Source organism: Haliotis asinina, chromosome 5 (assembly GCF_037392515.1).
Source record: "Haliotis asinina isolate JCU_RB_2024 chromosome 5, JCU_Hal_asi_v2, whole genome shotgun sequence".
In the NCBI taxonomy this organism is placed as follows: Eukaryota; Metazoa; Mollusca; class Gastropoda; order Lepetellida; family Haliotidae; genus Haliotis; species Haliotis asinina.
In genome coordinates this window covers 51293968-51314294 of record NC_090284.1, presented here as the reverse complement: position 1 = coordinate 51314294, position 20327 = coordinate 51293968, and the positions used below count along the sequence as shown (strand labels likewise).

General features: G+C 37.2%; 2 protein-coding genes across 4 annotated transcripts in view; one reads left to right on the top strand and one right to left on the bottom strand.

Annotated features, from left to right (window-relative positions):
• Positions 1–4625, top strand: part of LOC137284730 (uncharacterized) — a 28078-nt gene extending 23453 nt beyond the window's left edge. Inside the window, exon 11 of the mRNA XM_067816650.1 lies at positions 122–4625. Within this exon, the coding sequence (XP_067672751.1) occupies positions 122–172 (51 nt within the window). The 3' untranslated portion in view covers positions 173–4625. The remainder of the gene's footprint in view (positions 1–121) is intronic.
• LOC137284732 (methylated-DNA--protein-cysteine methyltransferase-like) lies at positions 4621–19309 on the bottom strand. Of its 3 annotated transcripts, none has more exons than XM_067816652.1 (4): positions 19191–19309; positions 9001–9207; positions 7820–7977; positions 4621–7030 (listed from the first exon to the last, which is right to left on the bottom strand). In XM_067816652.1, coding segments are annotated over exons 1-4 (630 nt in total). In that variant the 5' UTR covers positions 19193–19309; the 3' UTR covers positions 4621–6767. The 3 variants fall into 3 exon arrangements, with proteins under 3 accessions (XP_067672753.1, XP_067672752.1, XP_067672754.1); XM_067816651.1 differs by having other exon boundaries at positions 19227–19293; XM_067816653.1 differs by lacking the exon at positions 19191–19309 and having other exon boundaries at positions 9001–9250.
• Positions 19310–20327: the final 1018 nt, after the last annotated feature.

Genomic DNA, 20327 nt, shown 5'->3' with positions numbered 1-20327 from the left:
GAGATATCGAGGATGGGTTTGCCAAGGCAAGAATCTAATGCCCTTCATGAATATACAGTGCCTTCTCATATGAATCTGATTAATCATGGTTTTGTAACATTTTGTCTATTTCCTATTACAGCCAGAACGAGGTAAAGTAATAGCAGTGAACACAAAAAACAGCAAGAAATAGCACAGTAATATCAAACAGCACGGAGTTCAGTCCTGGGGAGTCCAGCCAAGTTGAATTACCAGAATGCAGCTCTCCTGACAGAAATGCATCTGCTCAAGAACAAGGTTGTATTGTGTTTGAATCTGATGCTACCACCAGACAGGCATTCCCATGCTCCAGGATGAACTGGTGACGTGGACATTGTGACAATGTACTGAAAGCATATACAAAACTACGCATTATATATAGAGAGATATTACTTCTGCCAAAATCTCATGCACTTGCAAGTGCCAACAAATCAAATATCAAGGAATTTTACTAATTTCATGAGTATGTTTGTAGACTTCTCTCTTAACACCATCTTTTTTTAAAACCTTGTTTGTGATTGTAAGTCTGAATCACAGGGTGAAACCATTTGTTTAATTGTGGATGCAAGTGCCAAAATAGCTTTTCATAATTTGCATGTGTTTTCATTTCTTTTCTCTATGAATTTGCATTATTAAAACATAAGTGTTCACATATTTTTAGTAATATTATGCTGCAACATTTCAAAATAAAATGGAAAATATTTTTTCAACTCAAGTGTCAGCATTGTATGACAAATATGCATGAATCATGCATACAGGTAACATAACCTCTCAATGTATTTTTAAACAATTATATGATGAGTTTGAGTTTAGTTTTACGCCGTACTGAGCAATATTCCAGCTATATGGCGGGATATGATGACCATGATCATGATTATAGTGTTAATGCTAGTTCCATCTTTCTGATTTTGTCTACAGCGCTGCTTATACATTCTAAATACCTCATTAAAATCTTCCAGATAGTCCATAAATCAATAAATAGTTAAAATCATATTAACATATTGAAAGAGAGGTTTTGGATTAGCAGTTTCCAGGATGCCAGCCACTCTGATTTTGTAGGAGTAACTTTGATTTTTTAGAGCATAAATATGTTTATAAATTTAGAATGTTTGAAAGAATTTTATCCAATAGCCATTGAAATGTGTTTATTTGAGTTAAGTATTATCTGGTTAATATGTCCAGAAATTGCATATTTCAGGCTAAATCTAACAATTTTCATAATCTAACAATTTTCATAAGGGACACCTGCCCAGACCCCCACTGTCAAAAGGAATCATCTTCAGGGCTCAGGAATTGCTTTTAGCAAAGCATGACTCCACTTTCTTTCAATTCATGGTTGGCATCCCTGAGTTTCTGGTAATATTTTTCCATCAGTTTGAACTATCTGGTTATTTTTCAAACAGAAATGCTGATAAAACAATCATAGTAGATGTATCTTTATTTTTATGTCTGATCTGATCCTGAAGTCAGTCCTTGAGTATCCAAAACTTGCTGAAAAACTGAGGTTACAGTGGAATATTTATGGTATGTAAGAAAATATGTGAAGAGACGAAAGGTGTGATTCCATTTTACCATGCTGAAGGCGCCTGTCACTAACGGTTGAGATAATGTTTGCTATTTCTTTTTACTATCCTCACAAATAACAGCATTTTCTCTCTTAAAGAGTTCTTAAGTTTTAGTGTAGATTAGATCACACGTGTTATTATGTAGGAAGCATCCCTTTAAGGTGGTGTTATTCGGGCACTTAACTTAAGTTTCATTTTATATGTCCTACCTGTGTGCAATTGTAAACATGTACAGTAGGTGCAATTTATGAAGAAAGAGGTTTATTTCAGCCTTTTGTACTTGTAAATAGTTATGACTTATGGTAACTGTGATTTTGAGGTGTACAGACATTTCAGTGTTGTCATTTGCCTAAACAACATATGCTACTCAATGTTTGCTAATGATTGACACTTTGAAAGAGAATAGTTTAAAATGTATGCATCTGTTAAAGAGCAATATTGTATATAGTCAATAGTCAGTTGTCATTTGGCACCTAAAACGAACCAAGAATATGTGGCCAATATTCTGCAATCAGCCGTTAACGTGAAAGTTTTTGCCCAAAACTAAACACCAATAAATCATGAAAAAATGGTCATTGCCTGAAGAAAAACACTCATAACAGTACATATGTAGTGGGATGAACACTTGGTACCATTTTGTTTCTATGGTAAAACGGAACATAGTTCCACTCCTCAGTATGATCATTGCAGAGTTCCTGTACAGCTGCAAGAACTTGGCATCATGAGAGGGTGATCCAGTTGTTGCAGTCCTCAGTACCATATTCTGTGCTCTCTGAGAATGATGTGCAATGATTCTGTACCCATGTTTGTATGCCTCTGTCTGTTATTCATGAAACTTGGGTCTTTTAGGGGTTATCCATTTTGTACCCCAAATATTTTAATTGGTCTTCGTTGGATGATATTTTTCATATCACCAAAACTTAATCCTTGGGAGACTTTGAGTAGTATATTTTGCCATTGTTCAGGACATTTTTCATATCACCAAAACTTAATCCTTGGGAGACTTTGAGTAGTATATTTTGCCATTGTTCAGGACAGATCATATTAATTCCCAACACTAGTATTGCACAACTGAAACACAAATCTCCATCAAATGATTTTTTAACACTAGGCCACATAAGATGATAGATTTCCTTATCAGAGTGTCCCAGGTATGCAAAGTCTGTTATGAGCATAATCGCTGCGGTGTCACTTGGTAGATGTAATAACCTTTTCAAACTACATGTATATATGGAATGTTTTACAACCAGGATCTGTTGGGGACCAACACAGCACCTTGTTTTCTTATAAAAGTTAAATATGAAAATTTCAATGTTTTATCATATTTATATTCTTAGCTTATTTTAAGCTTTAACCATGTAAGCCATGAGAGTTCATCTAGTCACATGTACATTTTTTACTGTTCACCCAGTGAAATTAGCTTTATGCAATTATTAACATGTTTTAACTATATTACAGACTGTTTGGTTCCATGAAAATTTAGCATCCGTGCAGTTTCTTCAATGACTTGTACTAAAACTATTTATCTCCATGTATATACAGTGAGATGATGAAATTGGTTTTTGTGCCAACGTTTGTATATTGGCAGATTGCTCAAAATTAATCATACCTGCATCAATTTAATGCCTTCTGATCAATCACAGACAATCTGGGTCCCATTACACAAAGTGTTCATAACATTAAGGCCCATCATAACTATATACTTTATCATAGGCTAAGACTGACATAGTGCTACGAACATTTTGTGGATTAGGCCCCAAGTCTACCCTATGAATATACAAGATCAAGAGGTACTGGTTATATATTGAATGGGGTGGGGATGTTTTGTGTCTGTTAAAGTCAGTGGAAGGGGATGGGGCAAATGATCGTTACTTTCTCAGAAATATTACATTATTGTTATTTTCTAAATGAAAAGTTCAAATATTTCAACACTATTTAGGATGTAGGGATTGGTCATTTTGATAATTTAGTTAGTTTGGAGGAGGGGATGTGGATGAGCAAAATTACGACCAATCCCAAAGTTGATTTTTGTTATCTGTTGAACATCAGGCAGGCTATTCTCGAAATGTTTGTAGCCCTATGAACTTCTTAAGCCCATTCTTAAGACTTTGGCAATGATCAAAGTTAGGAATTCTTAGGGCTATGAATGTTTAGAGAATAAAGGTCCAGGGCCCGAATACCAAGAAATGTTGGGGTGTTGCAAGATGTACAAATAATCAATGGGTGCACATCTATAGTGGAGAAATTGTTTCATCTGCTTCTATATAAAAACAGCACTATACACTCTGAACTACTGGCTATTCTGTTTACCAGTAACCTATTCTAATACTGCAGGAAGACTGAAGATTTTTCTTCTGATGAAAACAAATAAACAGCCTCTTTTACGAAAATTTTCTTGAGGCATGTGCATTTGGCCATCTTTACCATGTTACTTTAGTTGTTAGTGTGATTGTGTAATGGCATCCAGGCAATTATTCCTTTCATGATGTTCAACTTAAGTTCACAATAGTCAAGATGTGGAGACTGGTACTCCAGTGGGTCATTTCATTGAACACTGAGTAGCAAGTGTAAAGAGCTTGCCTTCCTTGCTATGGCTACCTGGATTTCTGTTCAGTGTTGTTTGACACTGGATAATTAGGAGATAACCTGCGGTCATTTTGAGATTTTGAATGTACAATGCTGTTTCCCGTTTTTAAATGTATTTCTGTACAACAAAATCTGAAATGTCTCATGACGTTTTTTTCATTTTGGGGGGCTGGGGGTTGTGAGTTTAAGAAAGAAAATTGATTATAACTAGGGTATTGGGCAGTTACTTTGTTTCTATTATCTATTGCATTCACAGACACCGCTGGATAAGTTAAGCACTGGAAATATGTTCACAGTAATTTCGGAGTTCCTTTATTTTTCATGCCCTACCTTGAAAAGTTGAAATCCACCTGGGACCACAAAGTATCTCTCCTTCATAGAAAGAACCATGTGGCTGTTTTAAAGCTGTTAAATCTTTTACAGTTACTGTTGCAAAATAAAACATCATAAATTGAAGAGTGTTTTTTTTATTTCACAGATATGTCTAGAATATAGTGAACAGTTGCACCTTTCTTCTAATGCTCCAGTTGATAATCAACCGTGAAATCAAAACAGGTATGGGTGACATACAATATTTGTTATAAAGAAAGAATTCAGCTTCAACTTTTATGTATCAGGGATGAGAATGAAAATTTTCATTTACAGCTGAAAACTAGTCGGGGGTCTGGGCGGAGCCTGGTCGGGGGACCAGGGGGGCAAAGCCCCCCGGAAGCTCCTGGGATTTTGGCATTTTACACACTAAATATGGCTTCTAAAATCAATATTAACACTGTATATATATTTAGACGTTTCAGAAAAATGACCCTGGGGATGTAAAAAAACGCGGATTTCCGCGGATCCGCGGAAATTTCTCATCCCTGATGTATACATGTCACAGATAATCGTAATGTCTACAATCAGTTTTGTTCATAATATGTTTGAATTGTCTTCCATTAATCAGAACACCGGGAAACCTGTGTATATCACATATTTTTTCTCAGTGAGTGTTGCTGTGTGATATTCCACCTGTGACCTGATTGTCAAAAGAGACCCAGGCAACAATCAGTTGCCAATGGTATCATAAAACAAGAGACACCACAAGCAAGGAACTCTAGGAACTTGTGACCAAGAATTCCCTCTCTCCTGCAAACAAGGAGCATCTTGATTCAAAACACTTGACAAAACAAGTAAACATGTCATAAATGTGAAATACTGCCCAACAGCTGGAGGACAGACAGCCTCACTGGTTTAGAAATCATACTAATTTTACAAAACATATAAGATAAGTCATCCATCCTGACATCACAAGCACTTATATAATTATATCATCTCCTTTAGCTAAAGAGACAGAAACACATTTTAGCACTATAATCTGATAGCCTATAAACATATATGCTTTCACAGAAATGCTCACATATGAAGAAATGATCTCATCTCAGATAAAGGCAGGTACTTCTGAAGTTCCAGTCACACTTTATTATCCAGTGATTAATACATTCATTCTATAATGATAATACCCTGGACATCTGCCACACGCTGAACACAATATCCTAAAACTACCTGTCCAACCAATTCTGTGTAAAATTAGCAAAAGCAGATTGGAGATGATGTCACTCATGGAGCTTAGCAGTGACTAGATCCGATAGAGATGTTCATGCTAGAAAAAAAGATTAGTAATGCACTGTAATTGAGAATGACTGTTACATTGTTGGGAAAGTCTGTAAATATTACTCAAAATATCATCCTGAAAAAGCTTGCCCAATCCCTTGTTCCTGACAAGCTATCATTTCAAAAGCAAATTCACCTGAAACTGTTAGTAACAATTTATTACTCAACACCACCAACAGTGGTACATGAGAATACAAGTTTATATAAATATATATATATAAATATATATATATGACAAGATGGCAGATAAAGAGCAAAAAAAAAGAACAAAAAGATAAGGTATCTTTGTAGACTTAAATATTACATTCATGTACAATGCAAGATTTTTAAGATTGCCCGTTTGTTTAGAGGAGTACAGTTTGACAACTTTCCACAGGGATACAGAATTCGTATACGAAGGTAAATAATGAAGTAACAGTAAAAAACGAAGGTTAAATTCAATGTTTCTTTCAAGACTGAGCACACACATGAAGATAACCCCATTGAAGATTTAAGTGGCTGACAGCAAGATGTGGTATGTAAAATAGTGTTGTAGATTGCAATGTAAATCATGCAGTTGGATTATATGCCTCACTTTGTTAGGAACAAACTCATCAATAAAATAATGCTTTAAAAAATGTACATATTTATTTGTATTTATTTTTTCATCTAAAACAATCATGAACAGCATAATAGTATCATACTGTACTATCCTGTACTAAATGTCATGCAACTGTCACATCTCCCCTTGCCATACAATCATTACAGAATCAAAGACTATCAAACCACCACACTTTACTAACTGGCACATAATCCTTACCTGGAATGAGGGACTTTGAAGAATAGGAGCTGAAACTTCATATATGTATCGAATAACAGAGAATCACCTTCTAAATTGTTAGATAGATGTGATATCCAGGCAACTCATCTACATCTATTTCTGAACCAAATATCAAACTTTCAGTCACACTGTCAGTGTATAGCTCCTTCGTATCTCAGCAGCCAGTCTTTCACAGAGTTTTTCTTGCCCCATGCATAATTTCCCAGCTGCCCGTTGCTGTTAATGACACGATGACATGGCATTATCAGCTGAATGACATTTGTAGCCATTGCCATACCAACTGCTCGGCTAGCTCTAGGGCTTTCACAAAGCTTGGCAAGCTCTCCATATGATATGGTCTGCCCAAATCCAACTTGCTCTGGTAGAGTTTTCCAAACTCTGGCTGTAAATGACCCTGCAAGAGTTTTGACAACATGTATCAGTTCTTCAAGTGGCATTTAGAAGTTGGAGGGAACATTCTTATGCATGGACAATGTCCTTATTCCAATAGATGCAACATTTTGGTGTAGATGCTATCAAGCAATAATAACAGGGATGGCAACTTTCCATTTTGAACAGTATGTCCCTCCATCACCTTTGATTTTGTGCTGCAGTCTCCATGTTTTCCTTGGAAGGCCTAATTATGACATCCTTTAAGCATGATTAGATTCACGAGGACAATTGTCTTGTCACCTTGCTTCATAAAACATAAAAGCCATTAAGAATCATTTAATAACAGGTTGGTTTGTTTAATGCTGCACTCAGCAATATTCCAGCTATGTGGCAGATGTATGTAAATAATTGATTCTGGACCAGACAATCCAGTGATTGACAGCACAAGCATCGATCTCCACAATTGGGATACAACACGTCAACCAAATCAACAAGAATGACCACCCGACTGTGTTGGTTGCCTCTATCGACAAGCATAAGAAGTCCAATTCAACCCACATTTTCACATAGATTGAGATGATCAGACACCATTACTGTTATGAGATGGGTTTAACAGCACTTTGTACAATTACCTCACAGCATGTCAGCTTTATGGAAGTTTAAAGCCCAACATGTCTCAGACATTTAAGATAACAATACAATGGTCTGGTTCTGATAAACCAGGAAGGGGGATATTCCTAGGTTCTTGTCTTAAGGGATGCAACTCCACACAGCAAACCACAGCAGCTTACACCTGCCCCAGAATTCTTACCTTCTTTGACAACTGATGGACATATGGTTGGCATGACTGGGTCTTTCTCCAAGCGAGGCTGGTTAAAGTAAGCCCTCAACCAATCAACACACACCAGAGCTGGCTTGTAGGTGTAGCCGTTGTCCTGGTACAGCTGTGACTTCACCTCCACCTTAACACTACACAGAGGAAGAGATTGGCAGCTGAAGGGGTTGATGTTGGCATCAGGTTCTACAGATATGCACTCCTTGTATGTACAAATCAGTACCAATAAATCTGGCTACAGACTAGAGTACCAAGGTTCCAACATATCAGATCAATAGTGATTCCTCAAACAGAAGCAGGCAGATGTAGTTTAGGTTCACCATGTTGATTATCAGTGTCTCCTGTGGGTTACAGTAAAGCACAAAAGCACTGTACACGCTTGTTTTGATGCAGCTCCCTTGAGTGCATCTTGTACATGAACACACAATGCCATTTTGGACAGGGGTCAAATATAATATGTCATATTTGGGATTACACATTCTCAAGAAAGTATTTGTTTTAGTGCTTATGTCAGGTTGTTCCTATTTGGGATTCCAATCCACAGTCTCTGAGTCAGGGACCTAACCACCATCAAACAAAGCATGCCACTGCACATTCCAGCCAAGGGAATTCTCGTGTAAAATAAGAACATTTATGAATAAAATACTGTTTAAAATTCACCTAAATGAATTCTCTCAGAAAATTACTCATTTCTGATTGGCACAAAGTACCCTTAATGCAGGGATGAGAATGGAAATTTTCATTTACAGCTGAAAACTAGTTGGGGGTCTAGCCAGGTCCAGGGCGGAGCCTGGTCGGGGGCCCAGGGGGGCAAAGCCCCCCGGAAGCTCCTGGGATTTTGGCATTTTACACACTAAATATGGCTTCTAAAATCAATATCAACACTGTATATATATTTAGACGTTTCAGAAAAATGACCCTGGGGATGTAAAAAAACGCGGATTTCCGCGGATCCACGGAAATTTCTCATCCCTGTTAATGTTCAGATTTCAATATTGGGGGATATGGAGGATTTGCAGATGATGTTTTAATAAATGTCTGACCATTAATACTGAGTGAATGTCTACCAGCTGTCTGCCTTTACAAAACCTATCCTAACCTGTGGGAACTGTGGCCACCTAGAAATCCATTCACTGTTCTTTTCTCTCTGGAATTACCTTAAGTCTGGCTTGAAGTTGTCATCATTGATGCTGTCACCTTGATTAAGAAAATGCAGACCCTTTGGGCAGCTGATGAGTTCCATGTTGCCGATGGGTGTGGTCACAGTAAATGTGTTGGTGGGACCATGGTGACATGCCAACTTCGCTTTGCCAGGCATTGTAGAGAAATGTTGGCACAACGACACAGAAAAACAAACCTTATTCCTGCAAAAAAGGCAAATCTTTGACAACACGATAGTTTTAGCTATTTCCCAAATGACCTTGTTTGTTGTTTAATGCTACACTAAGCAATATTCCACCTATATGACAGCATTTTGTGAATAATTGAGTGTGGACCTGAGAATGAAGTGATCAAAAGAATCAGTCTACGTAAACTTAGTCTCAGTATTATTCGTTACACTCCTCTGTTGAATTTAACAAACCCTAGTAGGAGGCCGAGTCTGGATACCTTTGAGATTGAAAGAAAACCTACCAAATTGCAATGGTGGATGTTCGCACATACCTTTTGAACTTTCGCCTGAAAAAGGTTTGTACCCAAATGGTTCCAAATACTACTTCCTGTATGCTCACTTCCTGATGATGCACATGGAGCATGCTACAACACTATCAACTATGAGGTAGTTGCTGAAAATAGGGTTATTTTTTTTCAAAGCATAAGCATATATTCTGAAGGTCAAATGTCTGTGTTTTATGCAGATTTTTGTTTGTTGAAGGATCAGTGTCAGTGACTAGGGAATTTTGTAAGTCCTCCCAAACCCTTAACAGTAGCCGTTGTCTGATTGGTTAAATCCGTTCCGCTGTCTTGCATTTGATTGAACAGGCATAGGCCACTCAAAGGTTACCTGACGCGATCGCCTATTAAGCTTTGTTAAGACTCAGTAGAGGAGTGTGACAAATAATAATCAGACAAGTTTATTTAGACTGTCAATAGAATGATCTACACATATGGGACAAGATGGTATATGTCAACCAAGTCTGGGAACCTGATTACCACATCCCATCAGTCACCTCAAGACTGAAGCTGAAGGCCCATTCTAACATGAATTCCCACCCCCACATGCCCAAACAAACAACCAGGCTGATGAGTGATCACTTTCCCTCATGTGACAGACCAAGACACAAAACCAGATAAGGCCATATCCTTATGCCTTAAATTCAAAGCACTTCTGGTTTAATGACATGTGGTGAGGAAGACATAAGCAAGATATCTCAAGCTTTTTTCAGGCACTGAAATAAGGTGAAACATGATTGGTTTGATCCTGGGCTAATTATCCAATGAGAATTGTTGTTCTTAGACACTGCCAAGTTACTGATGTAAAAAGCCGACTTCCATGAACTCTGAGAGTTATATGATTCTCATGTTTTTTTACTTGTACAAAGAAATGAATCGAAAATGATCAATTGGAGGGTCAAATATTGAAATCGAATTGAATCGTGGTCTGGGTGAATCATTGCAGCCCTACTACATAACTTTTCATTTATGAATATTCATCTCATGTAACCATAACATAAATAATGCTTATATTATCAGAAAAAGCCACTTTTGTGAAAAAAGTAAGTACAACACCTTACAAATATCTCTAAAACAGACCTTGACCCCCCAAGCACAGGACACACTGTGTCTGCTGTTGCATCCGCATTATTTGGACCATATAAGGATAAGGCTGTGTTGAATTATTCAGCTTCAGCCTTATATGTGATTTTATGTTTATACAAAAGGTTCACTCAATTATGTCCAATGTTCAAAGCTAAATATCAAATCAGACAAAGAATTCATGTAGCGTCTAGTGATTCAAATACGGGCAGTCCCGAGGAGTCACCGTAATAAGTTCATTACAAAGAGTAGACATATTGGGAGGTATCAACTATTTGGGTACTGCGCATTATCAAGTGTAGGGGTGCTCCACTGTATGTTTATGTTCAAGATCAATCAAAATGGAAGTAGTCATGTTGGGAGTAGTAATAGTGGAAGATACTGCACACACTCTTGTAATCCAGTGATTGATGCTATGAACAAACAGTAAATGATCTATGTTAAATGTTTCTTAGGAATACATAGTCTTTCAGACTTCCAGCAGAACGACCTTGACATTGCTGATCTATTATATCAACATGTCACTAGAATCTGAATTCTTCAGTTCATAATATTCATCTGCACATGAGTGAACTTACAAAAAAAGTAAGAAGTGATCATCATCATCAACTGCCACGACAGAACAGACAATTCTACTCTGCATCAATTAAGAAATTCACACTAATTAACAAACAGGCTAATTATATTAAATCATTTTACACATACACATCATCTGTAGATGTGCATGTACCTAGACACTACTTCTACAACAGAAACCATATTGCCCAGATCTAATATATACACCTGGAAATTAATCAAGCAACACCCCAATTTTTTCTATTGGAGCAACTTTGAAGTGTTCTGACAATCAAAATATGCCGGGTTGATATAGTTTGACACTTTTTTATTCAACAGACGATCTCTGACAAACAACTTAAAGGGAAAAAGTATCAAGACTTTGCTTTATTGCAACGAAATCCAAATTCTTAAAACTGTCTTAAATTCATGAAAAAATGGACACAATTTACTATTCATCCACAGACGTTGTTGTCAGGTGTATTAACACAAATGTCACATGGAAAGAAAGAACAGTCATCTGAGAGTCTGCACACCGACTTTCATCAATATCTAGTGTGTCCTCCCTGCGCACGCACCACCGATTCCAGACGCCTCCTCATTCCTTGGATGAGTCTCCGGATCTGATTCTGGGGGATCCTGTTCCACTCCTCATGCAGGGCAGCCGTCAATTCGTTGAGATTATGGACTGGTGGGTCTCTCTGCCTCACACGACGGCCAATAAAGTCCCACAAATGTTCAATGGGGTTGAGGTCAGGGCTCATGGCAGGCCATGGAATTCTGTCAATTGCATTTTGCCGCAAAAAATCATTTACAGCATGCGCCCTGTGAGGTCTAGCATTGTCGTCCATAAATATGGGTCTCGTTGCCAGAGGATGGTTCTCAAAATGAGGTACCACAGCCCTGTCAAGAACCTCCTGTTGGTAACGAACACCGTTAAGGTTGCCACGGATGGTAATGATATCCAACTTGCAGTTCATGGAAATGCACCCCCATACCATAACGGAACCTCCCCCAAAGGCCACAGTCTCCTGGATGTTCCGTGGAGCCATTGCTGTGTTCCTCTGCCTCCAGACCCGAGTACGACCGTCCACCATGTGCAGCAAGAACCGGCTCTCATCTGAGAAATGGACCTTCCTCCAAGAGGCAATGTTCCAGTGCAAACGGTCATTACACCAGGCCAGTCGGGCTGCCTTATGGGCTGGAGACAGTCTGGGTCGCTTGATTGGCCTCCTTGCCCGGTATCCTGCAGCTTTCAGACGATTCCGAACAGTCCTGTTCGAGATGGGTCTCCCTGGAAGCCACTCCTGTCTCAACCGAGAGCTCGAGTCGAAGGACCTGCGCCGTACAAGTCTCAGTAAAGCTCTGTCCTCCCGGACTGTGGTCTTCCTGGGTCTTCCTGGTCTAGGCAGGTCTTTAACTTCATTAGTGGCCCGGTATTTTTTCAAAAGTTTTGAAATTATGGAATGATGTCGTCCGATTTGAGTCCCGATTTGTCTTAGAGACATACCAGCATTCCTCATGCCGATTATTTGCCAACGAGTGGCCTCTGATAATTTCCTACGTGCCATGACATTGAAATGAATGAAAAACCGAATGCAATCGACAACCTGCGCTTGTAAACACCCCAGGGAAAAAGTGCATTTTTCGAAAGTTGAGGTTAAAGCAATGCACGTGCGCTGTGCAAGCTTCACGCGCGTCATATCAACCCATGAAAAGCTCATGCTGTATGTCAATACATCAAAATTGAATAATCAATCATCAAAATTACTTCGTTAAACTTTGTTAAGTTTTTATGTGTCTTTGAATTTGGTGTTGCTTAATTAATTTCCATATGTATAGTTGACATTTATATTAGATTCAGATGGATAGGAATAGACAAAGTTGTTGTCTGTTCTTAGTGTACAGGCACACATTGAACCATCCAGCTTTATTTCGTTTCTGCCTTCATTTCAGTCTGTAACTGTGAAATACAACAAAAAGCAAACAATCTTTTGATGGCAAACCTTCAACGTCATGGCCGTCTCAAAATGCACAAAGAGTTGTTAGGAGACAAGAGTACTTAGTACTTTAATGTTATCATTTCTGTTTTCTTTAAATGTTTAAGCATCAAAACCACAAATTGCCATCAATAATTGTCAAATGGTACATATGTAGTTCTCTTACCTATGCAATCAGAGCTTTTGTAAGGTGAAACCATCAAAACTTGTTTACTCTGCCTTCTATTTCAAAAACTAAACTCACTCAAGTGCAAAGCTACTGATATGAATATGTAACATCTATCACTGTAAATAACAGAAAATCCTGAAAATGAGTAAAGTCATGTTGACTTTTAGGGTCAATCTACATGAGCTTCATAGTCATGTCTGGGGCTGCTTCAAAAGCATGCATGTAATTTCAGAAAACTGTCATGGCCTATTTTGTGCTATCTGATCACATGAGATCAGTGCACAGATTCATTTGCATTTCATTCATTGACTATGCCTCTTAAAACATAATACATGTATATAGACTAAATCTGTATTTGTTTCTGATATTCCTACATTTTACCAGATTTCTTTTCACATTGCTTGAAAAAATCTGCGTAGATTTTCAAAAATCACTGAGCAAAACATAACTGAAAAGATTCTCATTTAATTCTTTTGATACCTCATTTAACATTGAGGTCAGTGTCTTAACGAAAAACAATTCTGGAGAAAATTGTATCAACACTTTTGAGAAAACCCCTGTAAGTTATGCATCATTCACTGACTACCCATTTTTAAAGTTATGCATCACTACTTTAACTAGTTTTTATTTTGTATCAACACACGTGTAAACCTGTTACATGGACCAGCTGTTTAAACTGAAGCTGAATGCTAGAATGAACATATAGAACATACAGTGTGTAAGCTGTGGTTAAATATTTGTTACTGTTTCATCATATGACGCTGCATGTCTCTGTTACATACATTCTTTCATCAGCACATCAATTTTTGATATTGTCGTATGAATTAAAATTTGATAAATTACTAAATGTTTGATGATTTGTGCTTACTAAGCAGTAAATGCAAATGAAATAATCATTGGGTGTGATTTTTTTCTCCAGATAAAACATAAAATAAAAACTGAACTTGTTACATCTAACATTAGGCTAAATAAAAAAGGTAAAATATTTCTTGGGCATCAACACATCACTTTTATTTGTGGGCATAACATGATGTTTAGTTCCATTATATAAAAAAATAATTTTGACTTTGCCGCGTCCTGATCATCCATTTGTCCACTATAAGAATAAGTGTCTGTAAGAACGAGTGTGACTGAATCTACAACTCATTAACATGTGCTTAACTTCCCAAGCTGTATTTCTGAGAGGAAAAAATGAAAATGTGTCCCTCCCTTGTCACTTTTTTCTATCAAAAACAGTATTCGCGGTATATAAAATCATAAATATGTAGCCAAAATCTTATGCACATGAAATTTTCAGTACAATCCTGAATCATGTTAAAATGTATTGTTTGTCTATATGTTGCAGTTTATAAGCACTTTTTCAAATCACGTAGATCAGAATCTAAGCGTCCAAAACATGCACACAAAGAGTAATGCATGTTTCTGCATAAACGTGAACACTGACAAATTTTATAAGTCCTACCGCCCTTGTCACTTTTGAAAAAAATTGTGCACAAGAAACATATAATTAATTTCATGTGGGCTTACCTTTATGCTTTCATTTGTCAAAAGAAGACACTGAAGTATTCGCAACGTGCAGCTATAGTTATGAATGAAGTTGGTTGTTCAATGATTCACTCAGCAATATTCCAGCTATATGGCGGCGGACTGTATATAATCGTGTCTGCCCCAGAGGCCTGTTTCACAAAGCTCTCGTAAGCTTAAGATCTTGTAAGTTTCCATGTAGAATCCCTACCTCCTATACTGTAACACAGGAGATACCAATGTTACGAGAAAAGTTACGAAATTGTAGGCTTACGACAGCTTTGTGAAATGAGACCCACACCATCTAATGATCAACTTAAAGAGCATCATTTTACTCAGGATATGATGACATGTGTCAAGCTGTCAGCGAGCCTGCCCACCCATTAAAATTTATCACCAACCTTTCACCAATACTTAACAATTTGAAAATTGTGTCAGTGATAATATTGTACTTAATATATTCATTATTGCAACTAAAAAAGTTTTAATTCATTTGGACAATACATAAAATCGGGTCTTATTTATGATAATAAAATCTTATATTTTAATTCAGATTTTAAATACTCCATGATATGTGTGAAACACATGATACAATCTCACAGACTTATCTGGTGTAGATATGGATGTTAAACCAAAGGCAGACTGTAGTGCAAATAAGGTTGCGCAGCATAGAGAATATGACAAGTCTTCTTATATGCGAGCGAAGCGAGCAAAGGTTGGCAACATACTCCTCGCTTCGGATCGAAAAATATTTTTCATGTCAAAAATAAAATATTGCCACCATCACACCCATTTCTTCACCGGGTTGTGCTCACATATTTCCAACCCAGAAATACTGACGCACCGTTAAATGGAATAGCCATTGCACATCCAAACTGCTCAAATGGAAAGATATTTAAAGATTGTTGAAAATATTTGATAATAAGTACTAACAATAAGTGAGACTCTATAATCATTTAGGGAATTTATTTAGCAGCACTATGTATTGGCTGGCATTGGAATACAATTGCCACAATCACACCTGAAATGTGACAAAGGTATGGGCAGGTAACATGCACCAATATATTAATGTCTTCATTTCACTGGAATATTTCACGTTAAAGTGTATGGTAGCCATACTAAACTTTCAGCGTGAATCCTTGTTATTCAGCCAAACAAACACAAATTTCATGGATATTATAACATATGCATTAATGATACCATGATACATCAATACTTTTTCTTAGAAAATACAATTACTGATACATTCCAAACTGTATTGATATTTAGTTTTGAAAGTATCAGTTTAAATATATTTTTGGATTGTTTACATTTTGCAATTACATCATGTTTTTGGATGTTATGAGAGTTATAAATAATTTTTGTATGGACAAAGACGGGAAATTAGAATTGTATCATTTCTGAGGATAAAAAATGTTTTTGATCTTTTCATGGACAATTACAAAATTTGAAATATTAATGTTCCAATTGAACTAACTTTATGCAATAATGCCATGAAAATAGGTATCTAGATGTATATCGAATCTTGACATGGGTATTAATCATGATATGTATCAATTCATGAAACTTATGTATCATGACATCCTTTATGTAAATCCAAACATTTTTAATAAAAATCATTCTACTGGTTGGTAGGGCTGTAATGAGGCATCAAACTATCGATGGATTGCAACTGTTGAATATCCAATAGCAAATTATACATAGTAGAAACAAGAGTCATCAGAAGATGACATATCCAACCGGCCCCCACATTTTCAGACTAAGTCCAAAACATTTCCATGGAAACCAAGAAAATAATAAATTACAAAAACCTTTAAAAACCAAAAGGCACCACTTTGGGGTCTGCCACACATATCTAGAAAGTTTTACTAACAGATATTAAGAAGTTTTTGAGTTCTGCTCTGGAAATGAAACACACCTCTCACTTTTCAGACTAGTTCAAAAACGCTTCCATGGAAACTGAGAAAATAATAAATCACATAGCAAAAGGCACCACTATAGGTTCTGACTGATATATCTACTAAGTTTCGCAGAAAAACACTGAATTGTTTTTGAGTTCTGCTCCGGAAACGGAAGCCCATCCCTCCATTTTGAGACTAAGTCCGAAACATTTCCATGGAAACCAAGAAAATAATAAATCACTGTAGAGAGCAAAAGGCACCACTTTGGGGTCTGCAACACATATCTGCCAAGTCTTACAGACAGATATTAAGAAGTTCTGCTCTGGAAACGAAACACAACTCTCACTTTTCACATGGAAACCGGGAAAATAATACATCACAAGATCCTGTACATAGCAAAAGGCACCACTTCAGCTTCTGACTGATATATCTACCACGTTTGGCAGAAAAATATTGAATGGTTTTGGAGTTCTGCTCCGGAAAAAAAAGCACATCTCTCATTTTTTAGACTATGTCTGAAACATTTCCATGGAAACCAAGAAAATAATAAATCACAAAAACCTGTAAATACCAAAAGGCACCACTATAGGTTCAGATTGATATATCTACCAGAACTGCAGAAAAATATTGAATGGTTTTTGAGTTCTGCTCCGGAAACGAAGCCCATCCCTCCATTTTGAGACTATGACAGAAATGTTTCCATGGAAACTGAGAAAATAATAAATCACAAGAACCTGTACATAGCAAAAGGCACCACTTCAGCTTCTAACTGATATATCTACCAAGTTTTGCAGAAAAATATACTGAACAGCTTTTGAGTTCTGCTCCGGAAACGAAACACACCTCTCACTTTTGAGACAATGTCCGAAATGTTTCCATGGAAACCGAGAAAATAATAAATCACAAAAACCTGTACATAGCAAAAGGCACCATTTTAGGTTCTGATTGATAGATCTACCAAGTTTTGCAGAAAAATATTAAACGGTTTTTGAGTTCTGATCCAGAAACGAAGCCCACCCCACCATAAGACCACCAAAATGTTCCATGGAAAAACAAAAAAAGTATAAATGCCAAAAATCTGTAAATAGCAAAAGGCACAACCATAGGCTGACATTACTATATCTATCAAGTTTGGTCTAAAAATGTTCAACAGTTTCTGAGTTATGCTCCGGAAACAAAATGATTACAGACAGACGGACGGACGGACAGACGAGGCGTCGATTATATCCTCTCGCATTACATGCCGGGGGGATAACAATCTAGTGATCAACCGCATGCAAATTGATCTATGCAAATGGGATACGATAACATGTATCAACCAAGTCAGCGAGCCTGACCACCTGGTTCTGTTAGTCCCTTCTTATAAACGACAAGCATGTAAAAATACTGTAAATCAAATCTAACCAGGATCTTCACAGATAAATAGCACTTGAACTGTAGACAGGTTATTTCTCAATTGTAACACCTGCTCCCGTTGTTTGTATTGGTTTCAACATACTGGTAGGAGCCACAATACCGAACCCAGTCAGTGTCGTTGGGTGTACAGTCAAGTGTAATGGGACTTTTTCACTAGCCACTGGTTCATTTACTGATACGCTTAGCCGGCTCTTTGTTTATGGCTTGTAAGCCTGATAGGTGTTAATTTCAAATTTCAAATGGTCAGTAACTGCAGTTGTGCATTGCATACTGTCATCAGCAGACCGGCAGACATAGGTGTCAATATACTAGACATTGAGTTTCCTCTGAGACAGAGTCTGCTTATCACAATCAACATGTTTTTTGTTTCTTTGGGAAAATTAGTGAATCATTTGAACTCTGATTTCAAGGTTGTTTTTTCATCAGTATTTTTTTTCAAATTTATAGGTTGAATTTACACTTTTGATGACTTGTTTCGGTAAGTGCATAGCGAAAGGTATAAGAATCTGCAAAGTTGTGTTTTACGTTGCATGTGACCTTAAAACATTTTCCAAAAACTTTGATACTCAATAGCTTCTTGTTTTCTTTTGAATTTCATTAGAAAGTATGTCATTAACTTATACAAAGTGAACTTTACAATGAAGTTTTGATGGAACACTCTACTTTAGAGACAGACATAGCACTGGCCTATGATCAGAGAATGGTGCCTGATAAAAACAACAACACTGGGAAATAATAATAATAACAACAAAATGACATCAAAGGAATGTCACAACAAAATGCAAAGATGACATGGCATATAGTTTGCCTGCCTCGTGCTAAACAGAACATTAACTTGCAAAACTGATTATGTTGGATTCCCTCCTTACTTTAAACTGGTACGTGATCAAGATATATATGGCCTTGACCTTCGTTCCGTTTAACAATACGGGTCACCAACAAGGTACATGCGCATTCAACATTTCAAACCGTTTAGTTGAGACAAACACTTTGGTCTCAATGAATTTATAACATATCAAACAACCTACATGGAGAAAATACAAGCATGTCATTGCATATAACACCTCAAACTCTTTGCCACCAGGTAACACTGCCTACAACATTCACCGGCTTCCCGCCATATCGCAAACTGTAGAGAAAAATGTTTCCCTAACGACGCATTACAAGGTTACTTTCCCGAGAAAGCGTCTGTTGTGTGGTGGTTGACATTGTGGGGTTTTGTCACACATTGTTGGCCATATTCATGCTAACGGTCTTCACTCAACCAAGTGGACTTCTATGACGTGCAGTACATACGTGTATACCAATAAAATCACGACTTAATAATAATAAGAACCTATTGCATCCAAGGGAACAATCTTCACTCAGATTTGTACCAGCAACTTCAGGTAGCTCAATTACCTTCATCGTCAACCAAGAGATATTGCTATATAACATTCATAAAAACCGCAACACGTATTTTAATAATATTATGTAAATATACTGTTTCCACATGATCACGTAATCCTTAAAATACAACTTGATTCACATTCAATTTTAAATTAGTCCTCTTTTTTAGTATTCACCCTCAGGTGCATTTTATTTTATTTTCGTATGAAAAGGACAGTAGGAATGTCCACACCTTGTTACATGACATTAGAACCGGACTTCCTTGTGTGCTGAACTTTTCCGGCTTCGGCTTTCCGCGTTCGCCCTTTCAACTCGGCAACTCGTTTGATGGTAAATATGCCATGAACCTGAAAACTTTAAAGTGCTTTTATTACGTTATAGTTTGTAGTTAATTTTATGCTGTATAACCTGAAGGTTCATCACGAGCGAGGTCAGTCCACGCGGGTTAATTACGGGTCATTAGTGACATATTATCGTCATAATTTAATTGGATTGACAGCGAGACTCGAGTTCCGCGATTTCGTTTTTAAGACAAAGTAAGGAAACATTAAACCTACCCTTTTATGTGGTTTTCATATTGACCTCCGTAGACAATATCGATCGTTGAACATCGACACTTTTCGTGAGCACTCGGAAACTCGCTCATATATCAAGACAGATCTTCCGATCCATAGTGACATGGTATGTAAACACGTCAAGGCTGGACGACACCTGAGTTGTTGAACCGATCAGAAACAATGCTTGGAATGTAAACAGAACCGTAACATTTCAACACT